Genomic DNA, 18416 nt, shown 5'->3' on the forward strand with positions numbered 1-18416 from the left:
CAAACACAAAAAAGAACTTGCTTCAATAATAACCTTAGCTTACTATAATTTTTTTCACTCCATAAGATTTTAACTTTTTTTCACTTTTGACTCCTTTGAAACAACACTTAGCTTAAAGCAAAAACACATTGTGTAAAAATATTTTCTTGATATCTTTATTCTGTTTTTATGTTTCATTTTATTTCTTTACTTTTTGAACTTTTTTGTTAAAAGCTAAGACACAAACATACACATTAGCCTAGTCCTACGTGGGGTCAAGTTCATCAATATCGCTGTCTTCCACCTCCATATATTGTCCCACTGGAAGGTCTTCAGGGCAATAATACACACAGAGCTGTCATCTCCTACGATAACAATGCCTTCTTCTGGAATACTGCATGAAGGACCTGCCTGAAGCTGTTTTACAGTTAACTTTATATATAAATAAAAGGAGTGCACTCTAAAATAATGATAAAAAGTGTATTATAAATACATAAACCAGTAACATAGTCATTTATAATCATTATCACATGTTATGTACTGTAGATAATTGTATATGCAACTGGCACCAGAATCACCACAAACATAATTAGTGCATTGTGCTATGACGTTATGACAGCTATAATGTTATGATGACTATGCTGTCACTAGGTGATAGGAATTTTTCAGCTCCATTGTAATCTTGTGGTAACATCATTATATATCCAGTCCACGATTGACTAAAACATGTGACACATTACTGTATTTGCTAAAAGTTCTATTTAAGACATCTGGAAGGCAAAGATTCTATGTTATTTCCTGTGGAAATTAACCTTTAATCCAAAAGCATTGCGTGTTAACTTGTTGAAATGAATGATTCAACTTCATGCCTCTAACTCCTATAGATAAATAAATTGCCTTAATTTATTTGTTAGGCAGAAAGACCTAAAACTCTGTTTGCTTTCCCTGTAAACTAAAAGGCAACTTAATAAATTATTCATTATATTTGAATGCTTATCTTAAAACAATGAATATGAAATTTTGTTTTATCATCTGAAACATCAGTATAAAACTGGGTTAGAATAGGAGGGTAAAAAGGGAAGGAAAGACAAGTAGAAGCAATTATAGAACTATAAAACCACCAAAGTAGAAATAAGGAAAAAGAAAAAAAGGAGGGAGAGCAAAAAAAAATTATAATTACATTGCAAGAAAAAATTGTAAAACACATAAAGAAAACCTAATCTATTAAGGAAGTATACCACCAAAATGGTCCCTCATATTAATTCATCTCGGGGAAAATTATTATGACCTAACACAGATTTTAATGTAAGTGTTTAGGGTTCTAAAAAGATAAATGAATGGCATCCATTTTTAATAAATGAGGAATTATGGAACAACAAGTAGAAATTTTAAAAGAACATATAGCTATGAAAAAGAATGAAATAGACATCTGGAAATGAAAAATTTAGTTATTTACAAAGAGAAAGTCTTATCAGCTTAAGGAGTTTTGGGGCTGAGACAATGGGGTTTTCTAAATATACAATCATGTCATCTGCAAACAGAGACAATTTGACATCCTCTCTTCCTATCTGCATACCCTTTATTTCTTTCTCTTGCCTGATTGCCCTGGCCAGAACTTCCAATACTATGTTAAATAGGAGTGGTGAAGAGGGTATTCTTGCCTTGTGCTGGTTTTCAAAGGGAATGTTTCCAGCTTTTGCCCATTCAGTATGATATTGGCTATGGGTTTGTCATAAATAGCTCTTACTATTTCGAGATGTGTTCAATCAATACCTAGTTTATTGAGTGTTTTTTAGCATGAAGGAGTGTTGAATTCATCAAAGGCCTTTTCTGCATCTATTGAGATAATCATATGGTTTTTGTTACTGGTTCTGTTTATGTGATGGATCACGTTTATTGATTTGCGTATGTTGAACCAGCCTTGCATCCCAGGGATGAAGCCAACTTGATTGTCGTGGATAAGCTTTTTAATGTGCTGCTGGATTCATTTTGCCAGTATTTTATTGAGGATTTTTCATCGATGTTCATCAGAGATACTGGCCTGAAATTTTCTTTTTTTGTTGTGTCTCTGCCAGGTTTTGGCATTAGGATGATGCTGACTTCATAAAATGAGCTAGGGAGGAGTCCCTCTTTTTCTAGTGTTTGGAATAGTTTCAGAAGGAATAGTACCATCTCCTCTTTGTACCTCTGGTAGAATTCAGATGTGAATCTGTCTAGTCCTAGGCTTTTTTTGGTTGGTAGGTTATTAATTACTGCATCCATTTCAGAACTTGTTACTGGTCTATTCAGGGATTCATCTTCTTCCTGGTTTAGTCTTGGGAGAGTGTATGTGTCTAGGAATTTATCCATTTCCTATAGGTTTTCTAGTTTATTTGCATAGAGGTTTTTATAGTAATCTCTGATGGTAGTTTGTATTTCTGTGGGACCAGTGATGATATCCCCTTTATCATTTTTTATTGTATCTATTTGATTCATTTATTTTCTTCTTTATTAGTCTGGCTAGTGGTCTATCTATTTTGTTAATCTTTTCCAAAAACCAGCTCCTGGATGGTTGATCTTATGAAGGGTTTTTCGTGTCTCTATCTCCTTCAGTTCTCCTCTGATCTTAGTTATTTCTTGTCTTCTGCTAGCTTTTGAATTCGTTTGCTCTTGCTTCTCTAGTTCTTTTAATTGTGATGTTAGGGTGTCGATTTTAGATATTTCCCGCTTTCTGATGTGGGCATTTAGTGCTATAAATTTCCCTCTTAACACTGCTTTAGCTCTGACCCAGAGATTCTGGTACATGTGCCTTTGTTCTCATTGGTTTCAAAAAATGTGTTTATTTCTGCCTTAATTTTATTATTTGCCCAGTAGTCATTCCAGAGCAGGTTGTTCAGTTTCCATGTAGTTGTGTGGTTTTGAGTGAGTTTCTTAATCTTGAGTTCTAATTTGATGGCACTGTGGTCTGTAATTACGCACCTGGTAGTGTAATCAGAATAGATATACTTAGCACTGGCAAACAGCTTCACCTTAATTTCATGACCTGTGGAATAAGATTTATAATGACATGAGAAGCCAAATGAAAGCCCTTCCCACAGTCAATTCTCAGTCCACAGACCTCAAACCAATACTTCATCCTGGAAGAAATGGCAGATATCAATGACATCCTCAGGTCTTCAAAGATGCAGGTGTGAGTTATCCATTATATTCCTACTTAATTCACTAACCTGATCTTTTGAAATAAAAAAAGATGGATCAAGGTGGGTGATGGTGGACTATAATAATCTTAAACAAATAGTAATCCCAGTCACGTTGGCAACTATTTTTACCAGAGTAGGTCATCTCAATCTCTGGCATTTGGTATGTGTTCTTGACCTGGTGAATATGTTTTCAGTCCCTATCAAGAAGGAAAACAAGAAGTATCCTCATTTATTTGGGGTGGACAGTAATAAATCATGGCCTTGCCCCAGGTAGTAAATGAAATGAGCCCTATGATTGCCCCAGCTGTCTACCTGGAGGAGCATTCCAGATGATGGCCCAGGGAAGGGAACCTAAGCAGAGCATAATGGCCTTACTGAACTGAGAAGACAGAGCTTGATTGAGGTATATTTTACATACCATCAAATTCACCCACTTCAAGTATATATATCAGTGATTTTTTAGTAAGTTTACTGAATAATGCACCCACCACCATACATCAGTTTTAGAATATTTTTATCTTTCCATTATGATCTCCATGCCCATTTACAGTTAATCCTTATTCCCATCCCCAACTGTAGGCAATGAATTTGCTGTCTTAGTAAATTAAGCCTTAATAAGCATTTTAAGAAATCAACTCCTACAATATATGGTCTCTTGGGTCTGGTTTATTTCATATATCCTAATGTTTTTGAGGCTCATCCATGATGTATCATCTATCAGTAGTTAATTTGCTGAATAGTATTCCATTCTGTGAATATATCACATCTTGTCTATCCATTTACGAGTTGATGGACATTTAGATTGTTTAAAGTTTTGAGCTATTATGGATAATGCTTTTATGCATCATATGCAAGTCTTTCTATGGACATATGTTTTCATTTCTCTTGGATAGATGCCTAAGACAAGAATTTCTGGGTCATATTGTGGTAGTTTTAGGTTTAATTTTTTAAACAAACTTTTTTCCAAAATGACAGCACTAGTCTACATTCCCACCAACAATATGTTAGGGTTCCTGTTCTCCAAATCCTCCCCAACATTTGGAGGCAATTTGTCATTGTCTTTCTCATTTAGTATAGCCGTTCCAGTGGGTATGAAGTGTATCTCACTGTGTTTTTAATCTGCATTTCTCTAATGACTAATGATATATAATAAAGGCATGGACACTTAGTTAAACCAGGGATTAGCATACTACAGCCTGTAAGGCAATTCCAGCTTGTAGCCTACTTCTGTACAGCCTGTAAGCTAAGAATGATTTTTATATTTTTAAGGGATTTGTAAAGGAAAATAAAGGAGAATGTACAACAGAGATTGTATGTGGCATGCTGTTTTTACCATATTCCTTTGGGTGAGGTATGGTGAGGCCAGACTCAGTTCAAGAAAAGGGAACTGGAAAGGGTTTTACAGTTTTGTTATACTCACAGGTTCCTGAAGAGAAAGAACATGACACATTGGGCAACTCAGGAGGGAAGCACTGGGGTCAGTCCCAAGGCAGAGGGAGAAAGAGGAACTGTGGGGAAGTACCTTTATTGTGATTTCTGCAGGAAGCAATGAGGCAGTGTAAATGGGCTTGGGATTGGCTAGTTTGAATAATTTCAGCAAGTTCTGGGGAACAGGGCCATCCCTGGCTATCTGATACCTTGCCTTGGGGTGATATATTTCTGTTGTTCAAGCCACCCAGTCTATGGTATTTTGTTATGGCAGGCCAGGCTAACTAATAGAATAGTCTTTTCAGAAAATAGTACTGGACCAACCGAACATTTATATGTTTAAAAAAAGGAATTTGACAGACTAATATTATACACTAAAATGGATGATAGGCCTAAATATAAATTGTAAAAATATAAACTTTTTTTTTGAAGTGGAGTCTTGCTCTTGTCGCGTAGGCTATAGTGATCTCAGCTCACTGCAACTTCCATCTCCCAGGTTCAAGTGATTTTCCTGCCTCAGCTTCCCAAGTAGCTGGGATTACAGGCAGCTGTTACCACACCCGGCTAAGTTTTGTATTTTCAGTAGAGACAGGGTTCCACTATGTTGGCCAGGCTGGTCTCAAACTCCTGACCTCAAGTGATCTGCCCACCTTGGCCTACCAAAGGGCAGGGATTACAGGCATAAGCCACCATGCCTGGTCTAAATTATAAAATTCTTAAGAAGGACAAGAAAAAATCCTTTGTGTCCTTCAGGTAGACAAGGAGTTCTTATGCACAACACTGAAAGCATAATCCATAAGAGAAAAAAATTTAATTAAAACGTTTGCTCTGAAGAACATACCATTAAGAGAATAACAATAAGTAATAGAAAGATAAGCCACAGATTCACAGAACATATATAAATTACATATCAAACAAAGATATATCCAGAATAGATAAAGAACTCTTAAAGCACAATAATAAGAAAACACAATTTATTTTTAGAATGGTAAAAAAATTTACAGACACACTTTTTCAAAGATTTATTTACCATTCAAGTGGTAAGTAAGAATATGTGAAATATTAATATTGTTATTACCTTATGGTGAATCCATGGCTAAATTAGTTTACTTTTATTATTCTATATTTTAAGAATTTTCTAAGAAAATGTATTACTTTTATAATAGAAAGATAAGTGTGATTTACAAATAACAAAGTTCTCTGATATATTGGTTTGACCACAATCAGTATGTTACTGGCATTTAACTGCATCCAAACACATGATAATAATCAAAACTTTGGGGTAAGATTTCAAGGAATGTCAGATCACATTTCACCTTGCTTTCTGGGTATAAAGAGGACAAGAAGTTAATAAAACTTCACTTTTATACATTGAAGATTGGGGGAAAACAGGCCTATTTTACATAGTTGGATATAACCTTTGTGAATGATTATTATTTCTGGTTCAATAATCAAATCTTTCAGAGAGAGTTTTCATGGTTAGTGAAACATTCCATAACTGAACCCCTTTCTTAGTTGAATTTATCATTTTCGGTTGTAGGCATCAACCTACCAACTGGTGAATGTTCTATCTTTGGATATTTTGTGGATATAGAGCAATGTGAATTCATACCTTGGTCAGAGTTAGTTCCTAATGATCAGACACTAATTCAAAGAGGTAAGAATAATTATAAGAATCATACTTGTAACTTTAGAAAATTGGGTATACTCTATTTATAAAAGTAATTATACCAGCAACCTTGAGGATTAATATAAGTTTGTGTAGAGACTAGTTTAGATCTATGTTTATAAAATACATCTTTAGAAACATAACCTTTGAATATTACTTTCTGAGAAATTTAGAATATATTTTATTGAATCAAATGCACATTGCAAAACTGTAGCACACTGAAAGTCTTCCTAGGAGCACTATCTATTTCAATTAGCTGTAATTATTGAGACAAGAAAATGGAAAGGACTACTTGTAAAATGTGAAAAACATTTATGTGAAAACTTACACTTCATTATAAATGAAAATGCTAATTAGAAAAGAATAGTCATAGTTTCACAAATATCCATATATGCTAAATTGTTTTTATTCCCAATCTTCTGCATCTACAGATGTCAGAAAAAAGAAACTTGTTGCACTTTTACAGCTTGGTAGACATTTGAAGCAGAGGCAGGAATCTAATAATCAAGCCTCTTTAGAGTTCTTGCAAATATTAGAAATTTAATAAATACAAATAGAATTTCTTTGAAGTCAGATTTCTCTCATAAAAGAATTTCAGAGTTGGTTATAAGAACTTTTGACAGCAAACAACCAGAGCTATCAGAATGCTAAAGCATCCAGAGAGTTTTAACTCTACATTTATTTTCGTTGGAAATGCCAAGACTATTTTATTCAATATTTTGTTACAATAAATATTCATGGGCAATCATATTTGTTTACAAGCTGTGAATTGTATTTCATATGTTAGTGCTGATACTGACTCAGAGCCTTAGCTTTTTACCACTATATAGAAAAGTATAACTGAATATCATTAGCATGTGACTCCACATCTTTGTATACCACTCACATGGGAAACCAGAGCTGTTTTCTCCAAATCTAAAACATTACTTCCTCTGGTTGCCACTTACTTTAATTGCAGGCAAAGAGCTTAAAAGTAGCCAAAACATTCCCTGGCTTTCAAACCCAAACGTGTAACAAGAATTTAAATGTCACCATGTAATTTTTTTAATGGTAAACCGCAATATGATAAATTGTTTGCACATCCTTGATGTGCTTCAAAAGTCTCCTTTTCTGGTTGAGTAGGATTTTTTTTCTTATACTTCTTTACTTATAAAGAGTAATCCTAATGTATTATTATCAGAAGATGTGTTTTGAAGGTCACCCAACATTCATTAATTTCTTTATTCATTCCAGACATATTAATCAACCTGTTTTCTAATGTGCTTACCTAACTGTTTGTTGTGTGGGATTATAGAGAAACATGTAAGTGGTTCTTTCTTTAATAGCAAGGTAGGAAAATATAAAGGAAAATGATGAACAAGTTAAATATTAATGTTACCTCTTGCATCAATACCCTGTGTGGCATTCACTGCTGCTTGTCACTCCCATCTCTATTCTTTCCTGTTTCTCTATCATTGGAAGATTCATCTAGCCACTTCATCATTTGGCTAAACCTCCCTTGTAGAGAGGTGTGGTTATGTGACCAGGTTGTAGACAGCAGGATGTGACTAGAGGTAAATCATGCAAATTCCAGATTGTACAATCAAAAGAAAGGAATGTACACATATTATCCAATTTTTTCTCCCCCTTCTTGCTCCTGAGATGTGGTGGTGAGACCTAAAGCAACCACCAAGAACCTAGATATGGAAAGTGCAGGCTAAGGATGGCAGGAAAAAAAGATAAAAGAATCCTGGATTCCTAACACTGTGAAGCTGACATATAGACCATGGGCTGTTACGTAAGAGAGGAATCAAATTCCACCTTTAAAAGCTAAGGTTATATTTGGATATTTGTTAAAGCAGACAGAACTTGTATCATAATTAATATACATTTCAGCTCTGGGGACAGGGCATACCTAAACAAAAAGCAGCAGAAACCTCGGTAGAGATAAATGCTCCTGTCTGACAGCTTTGAAGAGAGCAGTGGATCCCCCAGCACCGAGGTTGAGATCTGAGAACGGACAGACTGCCTGCTCAAGTGAGTCCTTGACCCCTGAGTAGCCTAACTGGGAGACATCCCCCACTAGGTGCAGACCGACACCTCACACCTCACACAGTGGGGTACACCCCTGAGAGGAAGCTTCCAGAGCAAGAATCAGACAGCAACACTCGCCGTGCAGCAATATTCTATATTCTGCAGCCTCCACTGCTGATACCCAGGCAAACAGGGTCTGGAGTGGACCTCTAGCAAACTCCAACAGACCTACAGCTGAGGGTTCTGACTGTTAGAAGGAAAACTAACAAATAGAAAGGACACCCACACCAAAACCCCATCAGTACATCACCATCATCAAAAACCAAAGGCAGATAAAACTAAAAAGATGGGGAAAAAGCAGTGCAGAAAAGCTGGAAATACAAAAAATCAGAGTACATCTCCCCCTCCAAAGGAACGCAGCTCATCACCAGCAATGGATCAAAGCTGGACAGAGAATGACTTTGACGAGTTGAGAGGAGAAGGCTTCAATCGATCAAACTTCTCCTCCTAAAGAGGAACTATGTAACCAGCACAAAGAAACTAAAAACCTTGAAAAAAGAATGGATGGATGGATAACTAGAATAATCAATGCAGAGAAGACCTCAAAAGAACTGATAGAGATAAAAACCATAACACGAGAAATATGTGACAAATGCACAAGCTTCAGTAACCAACTCAATCAACTGGAAGAAAGAGTGTCAATGATTGAAGATCAAATGAATGAAATGAAGCAAGAAGAGAAGTGTAGAGAAAAGAGAGTAAAAAGAAATGAACAAAGCCTCCAAGAAGTATGGGATTATGTGAAAAAATCCAAATCTAGGTCTGATTGGTGTGCCTGAAAGTGATGGGGAAAATGGAACCAAGTTGGAAAACACTCTGCAGGATATCATCCAGGAGAACTTCTCCAACCTAATAAGGCAGGCCAACATTCAAATTCAGGAAATACAGAGAACACCACAAAGATACTCCTCGAGAAGAGCAACTCCAAGACACATAATTGCCAGATTCACCAAAGTTGAAATGAAGGAAAAAATGTTAAGGGCAGCCAGAGAGAAAGGTCAGGTTACCCACAAAGGGAAGCCCATCAGACTAACAGCAGATCTCTTGGCAGAAACTCTACAAGCAAGAAGAGAGTGGAGCCCAATATTCAACATTCTTTAAGAAAAGAATTTTCAACCCAGAATTTCATATCCAGCCAAACTAAGTTTCATCAGTGAAGGAGAAATAAAATCCTTTACAGACAAGCATATGCTTAGAGATTTTGTCACCACCAGGCCTGCCCTACAAGAGATCCTGAAGGAAGCACTAAACATGGAAAGGAACAATCGGTACCAGCCATTGCAAAAACATGTCAAATGTAAAGTCTACTGTTGCTAGAAAGAAACTGCATCAACTAGTGAGCAAAATAACCAGCTAATATCACAATGACAGGATCAAGTTCACACATAACAATATTAACCTTAAATGTAAATGGACTAAATGGTCCAATTAAAAGACACAGACTGGCAAATTGGATAAAGAGTTAAGACCCATCAGTTTGCTGTATTCAGGAGACTCATCTCACATGCAGAGACACACATAGGCTCAAAATAAAGGGATGGAGGAAGATCTACCAAGCAAATGGAAAACAAAAAAAAGCAGGGGTTGCAATCCTAGTATCTGATAAAACAGACTTTAAACCATCAAAGATCAAAAGAGACAAAGAAGACCATTACACAATGGTAAAGGGATCAATTCAACAGCAAGAGTTAACTATCCTAAATATATATGCACCCAATACAGGAGCACCCAGATTCACAAAGCAACTCCTTAGAGGCTTACAAAGAGACTTAGACTCCCATACAATAATAATGGGAGACTTTAACACCCCACTGTCAACATTAGACAGATCAGTGAGACAGAGAGTTGGCAAAGATATCCAGGAATTGAACTCAACTCTGCCCCAAGTGAACCTAATAGACATCTCTATTAGGTTCTAATAGAGAACTATTAGAACTCTCCACCCCAAATCAACAGAATATACATTCTTCTCAGCACCACATCACACGTATTCCAAAATTGACCACATAGTTGGAAGTAAAGCACTCCTCAGCAAATGTAAAAGAACAGAAATTATAACAAACTGTCTCTCAGACCACAGTGCAATTAAACTACAACTCAGGACTAAGAAACTCCATCAAAACCGCTCAACTACATGGAAACTGAACAACCTGCTCCTTAATGAGTACTGGGTACATAATGAAATGAAGGCAGAAATAAAGATGTTCTTTGAAACCAATGAGAACAAAGACACAACATACCAGAATCTCTGGGACACATTTAAAGCAGTGTGTAGAGGGAAATTTATAGCACTAAATGCCCACATTGGAAAGATCTAAAATTGACACCCTAACATCACAATTAAAAGAACTAGAGAAGCAAGAGCAAACACATTCAAAAGCTAGCAGAAGGCAAGAAATAACTAAGATCAGAGCAAAACTGAAGGAGATAGAGACACAAAAAAACCCTCCAAAAAATCAATGAATCCAGGAGCGGGTTTTTTTTAAAAGATCAACAAAATTGATAGACTGCTAGCAAGACTAATAAAGAAGAAAAGAGAGAAGAATCAAATAGATGCAATAAAAAATGATAAAGGGGATATCATCACCAACCCCACAGAAATACAAACTACCATCAGAGAATACTATAAACACCTCTACCCAAATAAACTAGAAAACCTAGAAGAAATGGATAATTTCCTGGACACTTACACTCTCTCAAGACTAAACCAGGAAGAAGCTGAATCCCTGAATAGACCAATAGCAGGCTCTGAAATTGAGGCAATAATTAATAGCCTACCAACCAAAAAAAGTCCAGGACCAGACGGATTCACAGCCAAACTCTACCGGAGGTACAAGGAGGAGTTGGTACTATTCCTTCTGAAACTATTCCAATCAATAGAAAAAGAGGGAATCCTCCCTAACTCATTTTACGAGGCCAACATCATCCTGATACCAAAGCCTGACAAGGATACAACCATAAAAGAGAATTTTAGACCAATATCCCTGATGAACATCAATGCAAAAATCCTCAATAAAATACTGGCAAACTGATTCCAGCAGCACATCAAAAAGCTTATCCACCATGATCAAGTGGGCTTCATCCCTGGGATGCAAGGCTGCTTCAACATACGCAAATCAATAAACATAACCCAGCATATAAACAGAACCAAAGACAAAAACCACATGATTATCTCAATAGATGCAGAAAAGGCCTTTGACAAAATTCAACAGCCCTTCATGCTAAAAACGCTCAATAAATTCGGTATTGATGGAACATATCTCAAAATAATAAGGGCTATTTATGACAAACCCACAGCCAATATCATACTGAATGGGCAAAAACTGGAAGCATTCCCTTTGAAAACTGGCACAAGCCGGGGTGCCCTCTCTCACCACTCCTGTTCAATATAGTGTTGGAAGTTCTGGGTAGGGCAATCAGGCAAGAGAAAGAAATAAAGGGTATTCAGTTAGCAAAAGAAGAAGTCAAATTGTCCCTGTTTACAGATTACATGATTGTATGTTTAGAAAACCCCATTGTCTCAGCCCCGAATCTCCTTAAGCTGATAAGCAACTTCAGCAAAGTCTCAGGATACAAAAATCAATGTGCGAATATCACAAGCATTCTTATAGACCAGTAACAGACAAACAGAGAGCCAATCATGAATCAACTGCCATTCACAATAGCTCCAAAGAGAATAAAATACCTAGGAATCCAACTTACAAGGGATGTAAAGGACCTCTTCAAGGGGAACTACAAACCACTGCTCAGTGAAATAAAAGAGGACACGATCAAATGGAAGAACATTCCATGCTCATGGATAGGAAGAATCAATATTGTGAAAATGGTCATACTGCCCAAGGTAATTTATAAATTCAATGCCATCCCCATTAAGCTACCAATGACTATCTTCACAGAATTGGAAAAAACTGCTTTAAAGTTCATATGGAACCAAAAAAACCCCACATTGCCAAGACAATCCTAAGCCAAAAGAACAAAGCTGGAGGCATCACGCTACCTGACTTCAAACTACACTACAAGGCTACAGTAACCAAAACAGCATGGTACTGGTACCAAAACTGAGATACAGACCAATGGAACAGAACAGAGCCCTCAGAAATAATACCACACATCTACAGCCATCTGATCTTTGACAAACCTGACAAAAACAAGAAATGGGGAAAGGATTCCCTATTTAATAAATGGTGCTGGGAAAATGGCTAGCCATAAGTAGAAAGCTGAAACTGGATCCTTTCCTTACTCCTTATATGAAAATTAGTTCAAGATGGATTAGAGACTTAAATGTTAGACCTAAAACCACAAAAACCCTAGAAGAAAACCTAGGTAATACCATGCAGGACATAGGCATGGGCAAGGACTTCATGTCTAAAACACCAAAAGCAACGGCAACAAAAGCCAAAATTGATAAACGGGATCTAATTAAACTAACGAGCTTCTGCACAGCAAAAGAAACTACCATCAGAGTGAACAGGCAACCTACGGAATGGGAGAAAATTTTTGCAATCTACTCATCTGACAAAGGGCTAATATCCAGAACCTACAAAGTACTCAAACAAATTTACAAGAAAAAATCAAAAACCCCATCGAACAGTGGGCAAAGGATATGAACAGACATTTCTCAAAAGAAGACATTCATACAGCCAACAGATACATGAAAAAATGCTCATCATCACTAGCCATCAGAGAAATGCAAATCAAAACCACAATGAGATACCATCTCACACCAGTAAGAATGGCAATCATTAAAAAATCAGGAAACAACAGGTGCTGGAGAGGATGTGGAGAAATAGGAACAGTTTTACACTGTTGGTGGAACTGTAAACTAGGTCAACCATTGTGGAAAACAGTGTGGCGATTCCTCAAGGATCTAGAACTAGAAATACCATTTGACTCAGCCATCCCATTACTGGGTATATACCCAAAGGATTATAAGTCATGCTGCTATAAAGACACATGCACACATATGTTTATTGCGGCACTAGTCACAATAGCAAAGACTTGGAATCAACCCAAATGTCCATCAGTAACAGACTGGATTAAGAAAATGTGGCACATATACACCATGGAATACTATGCAGCCGTAAAAAAGGATGAGTTCATGTTCTTTGTAGGGACATAGATGCAGCTGGAAACTATCCTTCTCAGGAAACTATCGCAAGAACAGAAAACCGAATACTGCATGTTCTCACTCATAGGTGCGAATTGAACAATGAGATCACTTGGATACAGGAAGGGGAGCATCACACACTGGGTCCTATTGTGGGGAGGGGGTAGGGGGGAAGGATAGCATTAGGAGATATACCTAATGCAAATGATGAGTTAATGGGTGCAGCACACCAACATGGCACATGTATACATATGTAACAAACCTGCATGTTGTGCACATGTACCCTAGAACTTAAAGTATAATAAAATATATATATATATATATATATATATATACATTTCAGTAGCTATAAATGACACAATCACATAAAAAATCCTGAAATACCTGACATTGACTTAAAAGTCAGATGCTGGGCAATGAAGACACAGTGTTGCAGATGAATACAGGTAATCCTTTATCTGCCATGGCCAAAAAATTGGCAACATTGTTAGCTGTGATATCTGGGAGACAGACCTTGTGCTGTAACTCTAGGGAAAATGGCTGGAAGATCAAAACGTTGGTGTGAATTGGCTACTTTTTGTCACTTTTACTGAATTTCAATAAGAGAGGGATGAATTTAGATAAAAGCTAACTCGTTTTTAAGCAAAAATGAAAGATAATAGAGCTCCGGCAAGGGAGACTCTCTCTACCTGAAGCCTACAATCTAAAACTGAGAGTCCGGCATACTGGGCTCTCATAGTTTCAAAAATGTTAACTGTTTCTATCCCCCAAACATCAAAAGGAAGACTGTGGACCTGTTTTTCTCCAGAGCCTCACATTGGATGCTGTCTACTAGGTAGCCAACTTAACAACAAAGGGCAAATTGAGGTATTGCCTACCCACCCAAACCTATCATTTCAAATGGCCTCGTGGTAACGACTACTGAGTATAGAAAACAAAGAATAAAGTGGTCAGAACTATGTTTAGACAAGATCTTTTGGTGTAGTTGTTTGCACTGGGAACTAACTGAAAGGGGAAAAAATTCAGACTCTCTCTTCTGGAATCTGTACTCTAAGGGTTTATAAGATGTTGATATATAAATACCAGTATTGAGTACTGACGTGACAGACCATGACACAGAATTCTCTTTCTTGCTATCATGGGGTGGTAGTTATTGGAAGGAAACATTTGCTTGCAGATTAAGATTTGTGTGTTTTATTTTGATTTCTACTAATGTTTGAGGAGTTTAAATGTGAATTTTGTAGTAATGTTCAATCCACAACTAGGAGTGCTGAAAATTGTCCTTTATAGAAATTATTGAGGCTACAATATCCATTTAAAGAATTACATGAGATTTTGATTGAATCAATCAAGTCATTGTGCCATTAGGTTTGCTATTCAAGGATTAAGGATGACAGAAATCAAAGCTTCCTTCCTTCCACTCTTTCTCACATACACATACACATATAATTTAATCTGGGTTAATGAAGAGCTAGACTCTCTATGTGAAGGTGAACTGGATTAAACCAGCCCTTACATATCCAGGTACCCATAATCGGAGGCCAGATATGTTATCCTACATCTAAGGAACCTCCAGTCTTGAATTGGGATTAAGGGAATCCCTGAGTAGTCTCCCAGCATCCAGTTAGAAGCCAATGAACATACTTTCTATAGAGTGGAACTATTATACTACAATTTATATTATTCCTACAAATAATATTTTCAAATGTAATGCCCCTTTAAGGATAATTAGCAGAAACAAGATTGCAGCCACAAATTAATGAGACTTGGATGACTAGAATAAAGGTATATATTCTCAGGCAGCCACGCTTGCCATTTTTAAAGAATTAAAAAGAAAGAAAATACCAGAAATGCATGAGAAACTATTAAAAACTGACACAATTTGAAAAAGAACCAAGGAGACCTTCTAGAAATGAAAAATACAACAGAAGTTAAAAGTTTGATAACAACAGCAGAGTCTACTTAAGGGGAAATACTTGAAGCATTACCATTAAAATCCAATTTTTAACTCAATGTTGTTTTGTATATACGAGCCAATGCAATTAAAAAGAGGAATTAGAGATAGAAATTTGGAAAATAAGTGGTTAAATTTTAATTATTTGCAGAAGTTATAATAAAATATCTGGAAAACCAAAGGATCAACTTAAAACTACTATAAGCAATAAGAGAATTTAGTTTTAGTCTAATTACAAAACAATATATAAAAATAATGATTCCACATATATACAAACAACAACCAGTTACAAGGTAAACAATTAAAGAAAAGATCTTATTTAAAGTGTCAAAAACAGAGGGAATTAGTGCGCATGTGTTGGTCATCCAGAAGTTACCGCAGTGGCTGCTGGAGTAAGGTAGACAGCCTGAAGTGAACATTACAAGATTGGCATTGCTTCTGTGGGATGGATTTGGGCTCAACTGCAGCAAGATTGGGTAAGAAAATAAATAAATAAAATAAGAAAATTTTAAAAGCATAAAAAAAAATAAAATGGCAAAAGCAAAATTTTTTAGAAGATGAAATACAGAAAACTAAGTTTAATGAGAAAAATGCAAAATCGATATGAAGTAAACTTGGAAACATTCCTGAGACATAGAAATAAAAAAGCATGCCATGTTCTTGGACAAAAGTTATCATCCTAAACGGGTTAATTCTTCCTAAATTAATCCATGAAGTAAAGATAATTCCAATAAACATACCACACTATAGGTGTGGTGAGGACTAAAGAAGCTGATTCCAAATTCCATACAGAAATGTTAAGTAACAGAGTAACAGTAGCCAGGAAATAATGAGGACAGAATAGCTCAGTCAAATATAATAGAGTACTTACATAAAACACCAAGCAAAGTACAAGAGCTAATTTCCTTAATATATAAAGGGCCTTTACAAATCAAAGTAAAGGAGCCCATTTGCTATTAAAAAAAAAAAAAAATAGGTAGAGACAGAATCTCTGGGACACAACTAACGCATTTTCAGAGGAAAGTTGATAGCAATAACTGTCCACATCAAAAAGTCAGAAAGAGTATGAGTGAGGGATAATTTATGAGATCAGCAGAGATCCCCAGGCACTTGTAAAATTATGGCTTATTTGTGTATGTTTAAATTGTTTTGTAATGTGCAGACTTTTCCAGAAATTATTATGTTTTGAGGACCTGAAAGATTAGGTGAATATATCCAGTCCACCATAGACTGTGTCACTGCTTTGACCTCCAGGGTTAGGGCATCCACCACTGGAAAACTGCCATAATGTAGAAATCCATGAATTTCTGTCGAGCAGCTAAAATTGCCTCTAGTGTCCTCTGTGGTGATGAAAGTGGTGATGAAAGTGACTTGCAGAATGACTTTAACTTAGTGGAAATGACTGTTTCTTCAATACATATGATGTTTTGGAACTCCTGGACATAATCAATGGAGTTTTCTCAGAATAAGAAGACTTTTAAGAGTAATGAACTAATGAATTTTTATGATTGACTATATTGTGACATGATTACATTTTCCTGAAACAAATCTTAACATATTTTATTTCTGCATAGCCATGTACTTTTCTTTCTTACTTTCTTTCTTTCTTACTTTCTTTCTTTCTCTTTTTTTTTTTTTTTTTTTTTTTTGAGACAGAGTCTCACTCTGTCGCCCAGGCTGGAGTGCAGTGGCACAATCTCGGCTCACTGCAAGCTCCGCCTCCTGGGCTCAGGCCATTCACCTGCCTCAGCCTTCCGAGTAGCTGGGACTACAGGCACCCGCCACCTCGCCCGTCTAATTTTTTGTATTTTTAGTAGAGACGGGGTTTCACCTGACCCCCGGGGTTTCTCCTGACCTCGTGATCTGCCCGCCTTGGCCTCCCAAAGTGTTGGGATTACAGGCGTGAGCCACCGCATCCAGCCAGCCATGTACTTTTCATATGTACAATTAATGAAAATAAAAATAATTCTAACGATTTTTTTAAAAAAAGATTAGGTGAATAGTGCTTTCTAGGTCATTTGAAACTTTTTTTAAAATTTTAACTTAGGAACTTCATTACTAACTAATCTTCAAAGATCTGGCGAAAACTTCTTGAAGATAACAGAATGTGGAGAATGCATTAATTATACTGCTACCAGAGACACAACATGCCTTTCTTTTCTCATGAGCCTTCTTTTAAAGAATTCCTGCCCTGTACTTCTCACAGGTATTACAAATATTTAATAGAAGGAGAATTTCAGAGTTAGAAAAAGGTTTACAGATATTTGGTCTAACTATCTTATTTTGTAAGTGGGAAAAATATATACCCTGAAAAGTTCTGGTTACTATATTAATTTATATTCTTACCAGCAGAGTATGAGCACCCATTTTTCCACATATTTTCCAAAATAGGACATTATAAATCTTTTTCATCTTTTCATTACCTGCAGGAGAAATGCCAGAAGTAGAGCTATTGTATTAATAATATATGTTTGGCCTCTGTAGCCTGTGGGCTGAGGTTCTTATTGGTAACATTGATTGGTATACTTACATGTACACACTCAATGGGATTCCCCAATCCAATATGAAGATTTTTCTATCTTTTACCATTATCAAAAGAGTAATTCAATACAGCTCCTACTCTCTTTTAATGCATATGCCAACCCATCAATTACCTTTTCCAATTCTCTAATTCTCTAACTTGTGTTGCATAGCACCAGAGGCAATAGTATCATTTTCCCAGTTCCGTATTCAAAGAATTCAGGCAATGTAACTCTCAGATAACACATACCTTGCCTCTAATTTTGTCTAAGAAAATACTTATCTTTACTTTAATACTTAATGAATTGTAAAATCATTACAGTCCCTACTCTGATTCAACAAAAAGTTTATCATCAAATTTCTTCCTCAAATTGTGTTGGCAGAAATTTTTAATGAATTATGTTTCATGTTGTAGTTCTGTACAAAAGGATTAATGTGAACATTAGATAAAAATAATAATTAACTCAGTCTATTCTTTTGCAAGAAATGTAAATAATTCAAACAATT

The 18416-nt window shown here is 36.2% G+C and overlaps 1 protein-coding gene across 12 annotated transcripts in view; it reads left to right on the forward strand.

Moving 5' to 3' along the window:
* The window catches only part of LOC105478882 (dynein axonemal heavy chain 14), a 524402-nt gene that overhangs the window by 336511 nt on the left and 169475 nt on the right, over window positions 1-18416 (forward strand). For 9 of the 12 annotated variants that reach the window (XR_011614730.1, XM_071081203.1, XM_071081205.1 and 6 more), the window contains 2 exons: window positions 6127-6243; window positions 17437-17595. Coding sequence is in view for 9 of the 12 variants with exons in the window: in XM_071081203.1 (XP_070937304.1) it covers window positions 6127-6243; window positions 17437-17595 (276 nt within the window). In the remaining 3 variants the exon portion in view is untranslated. Of the gene's footprint in view, window positions 1-6126; window positions 6244-7488; window positions 7559-17436; window positions 17596-18416 lie in introns of those variants that run through there. The other 3 variants (XR_011614743.1, XM_071081245.1, XR_011614739.1) reach the window with 2 other exon arrangements.

Source organism: Macaca nemestrina, chromosome 1 (assembly GCF_043159975.1).
Source record: "Macaca nemestrina isolate mMacNem1 chromosome 1, mMacNem.hap1, whole genome shotgun sequence".
Taxonomy (NCBI): domain Eukaryota; kingdom Metazoa; phylum Chordata; class Mammalia; order Primates; family Cercopithecidae; genus Macaca; species Macaca nemestrina.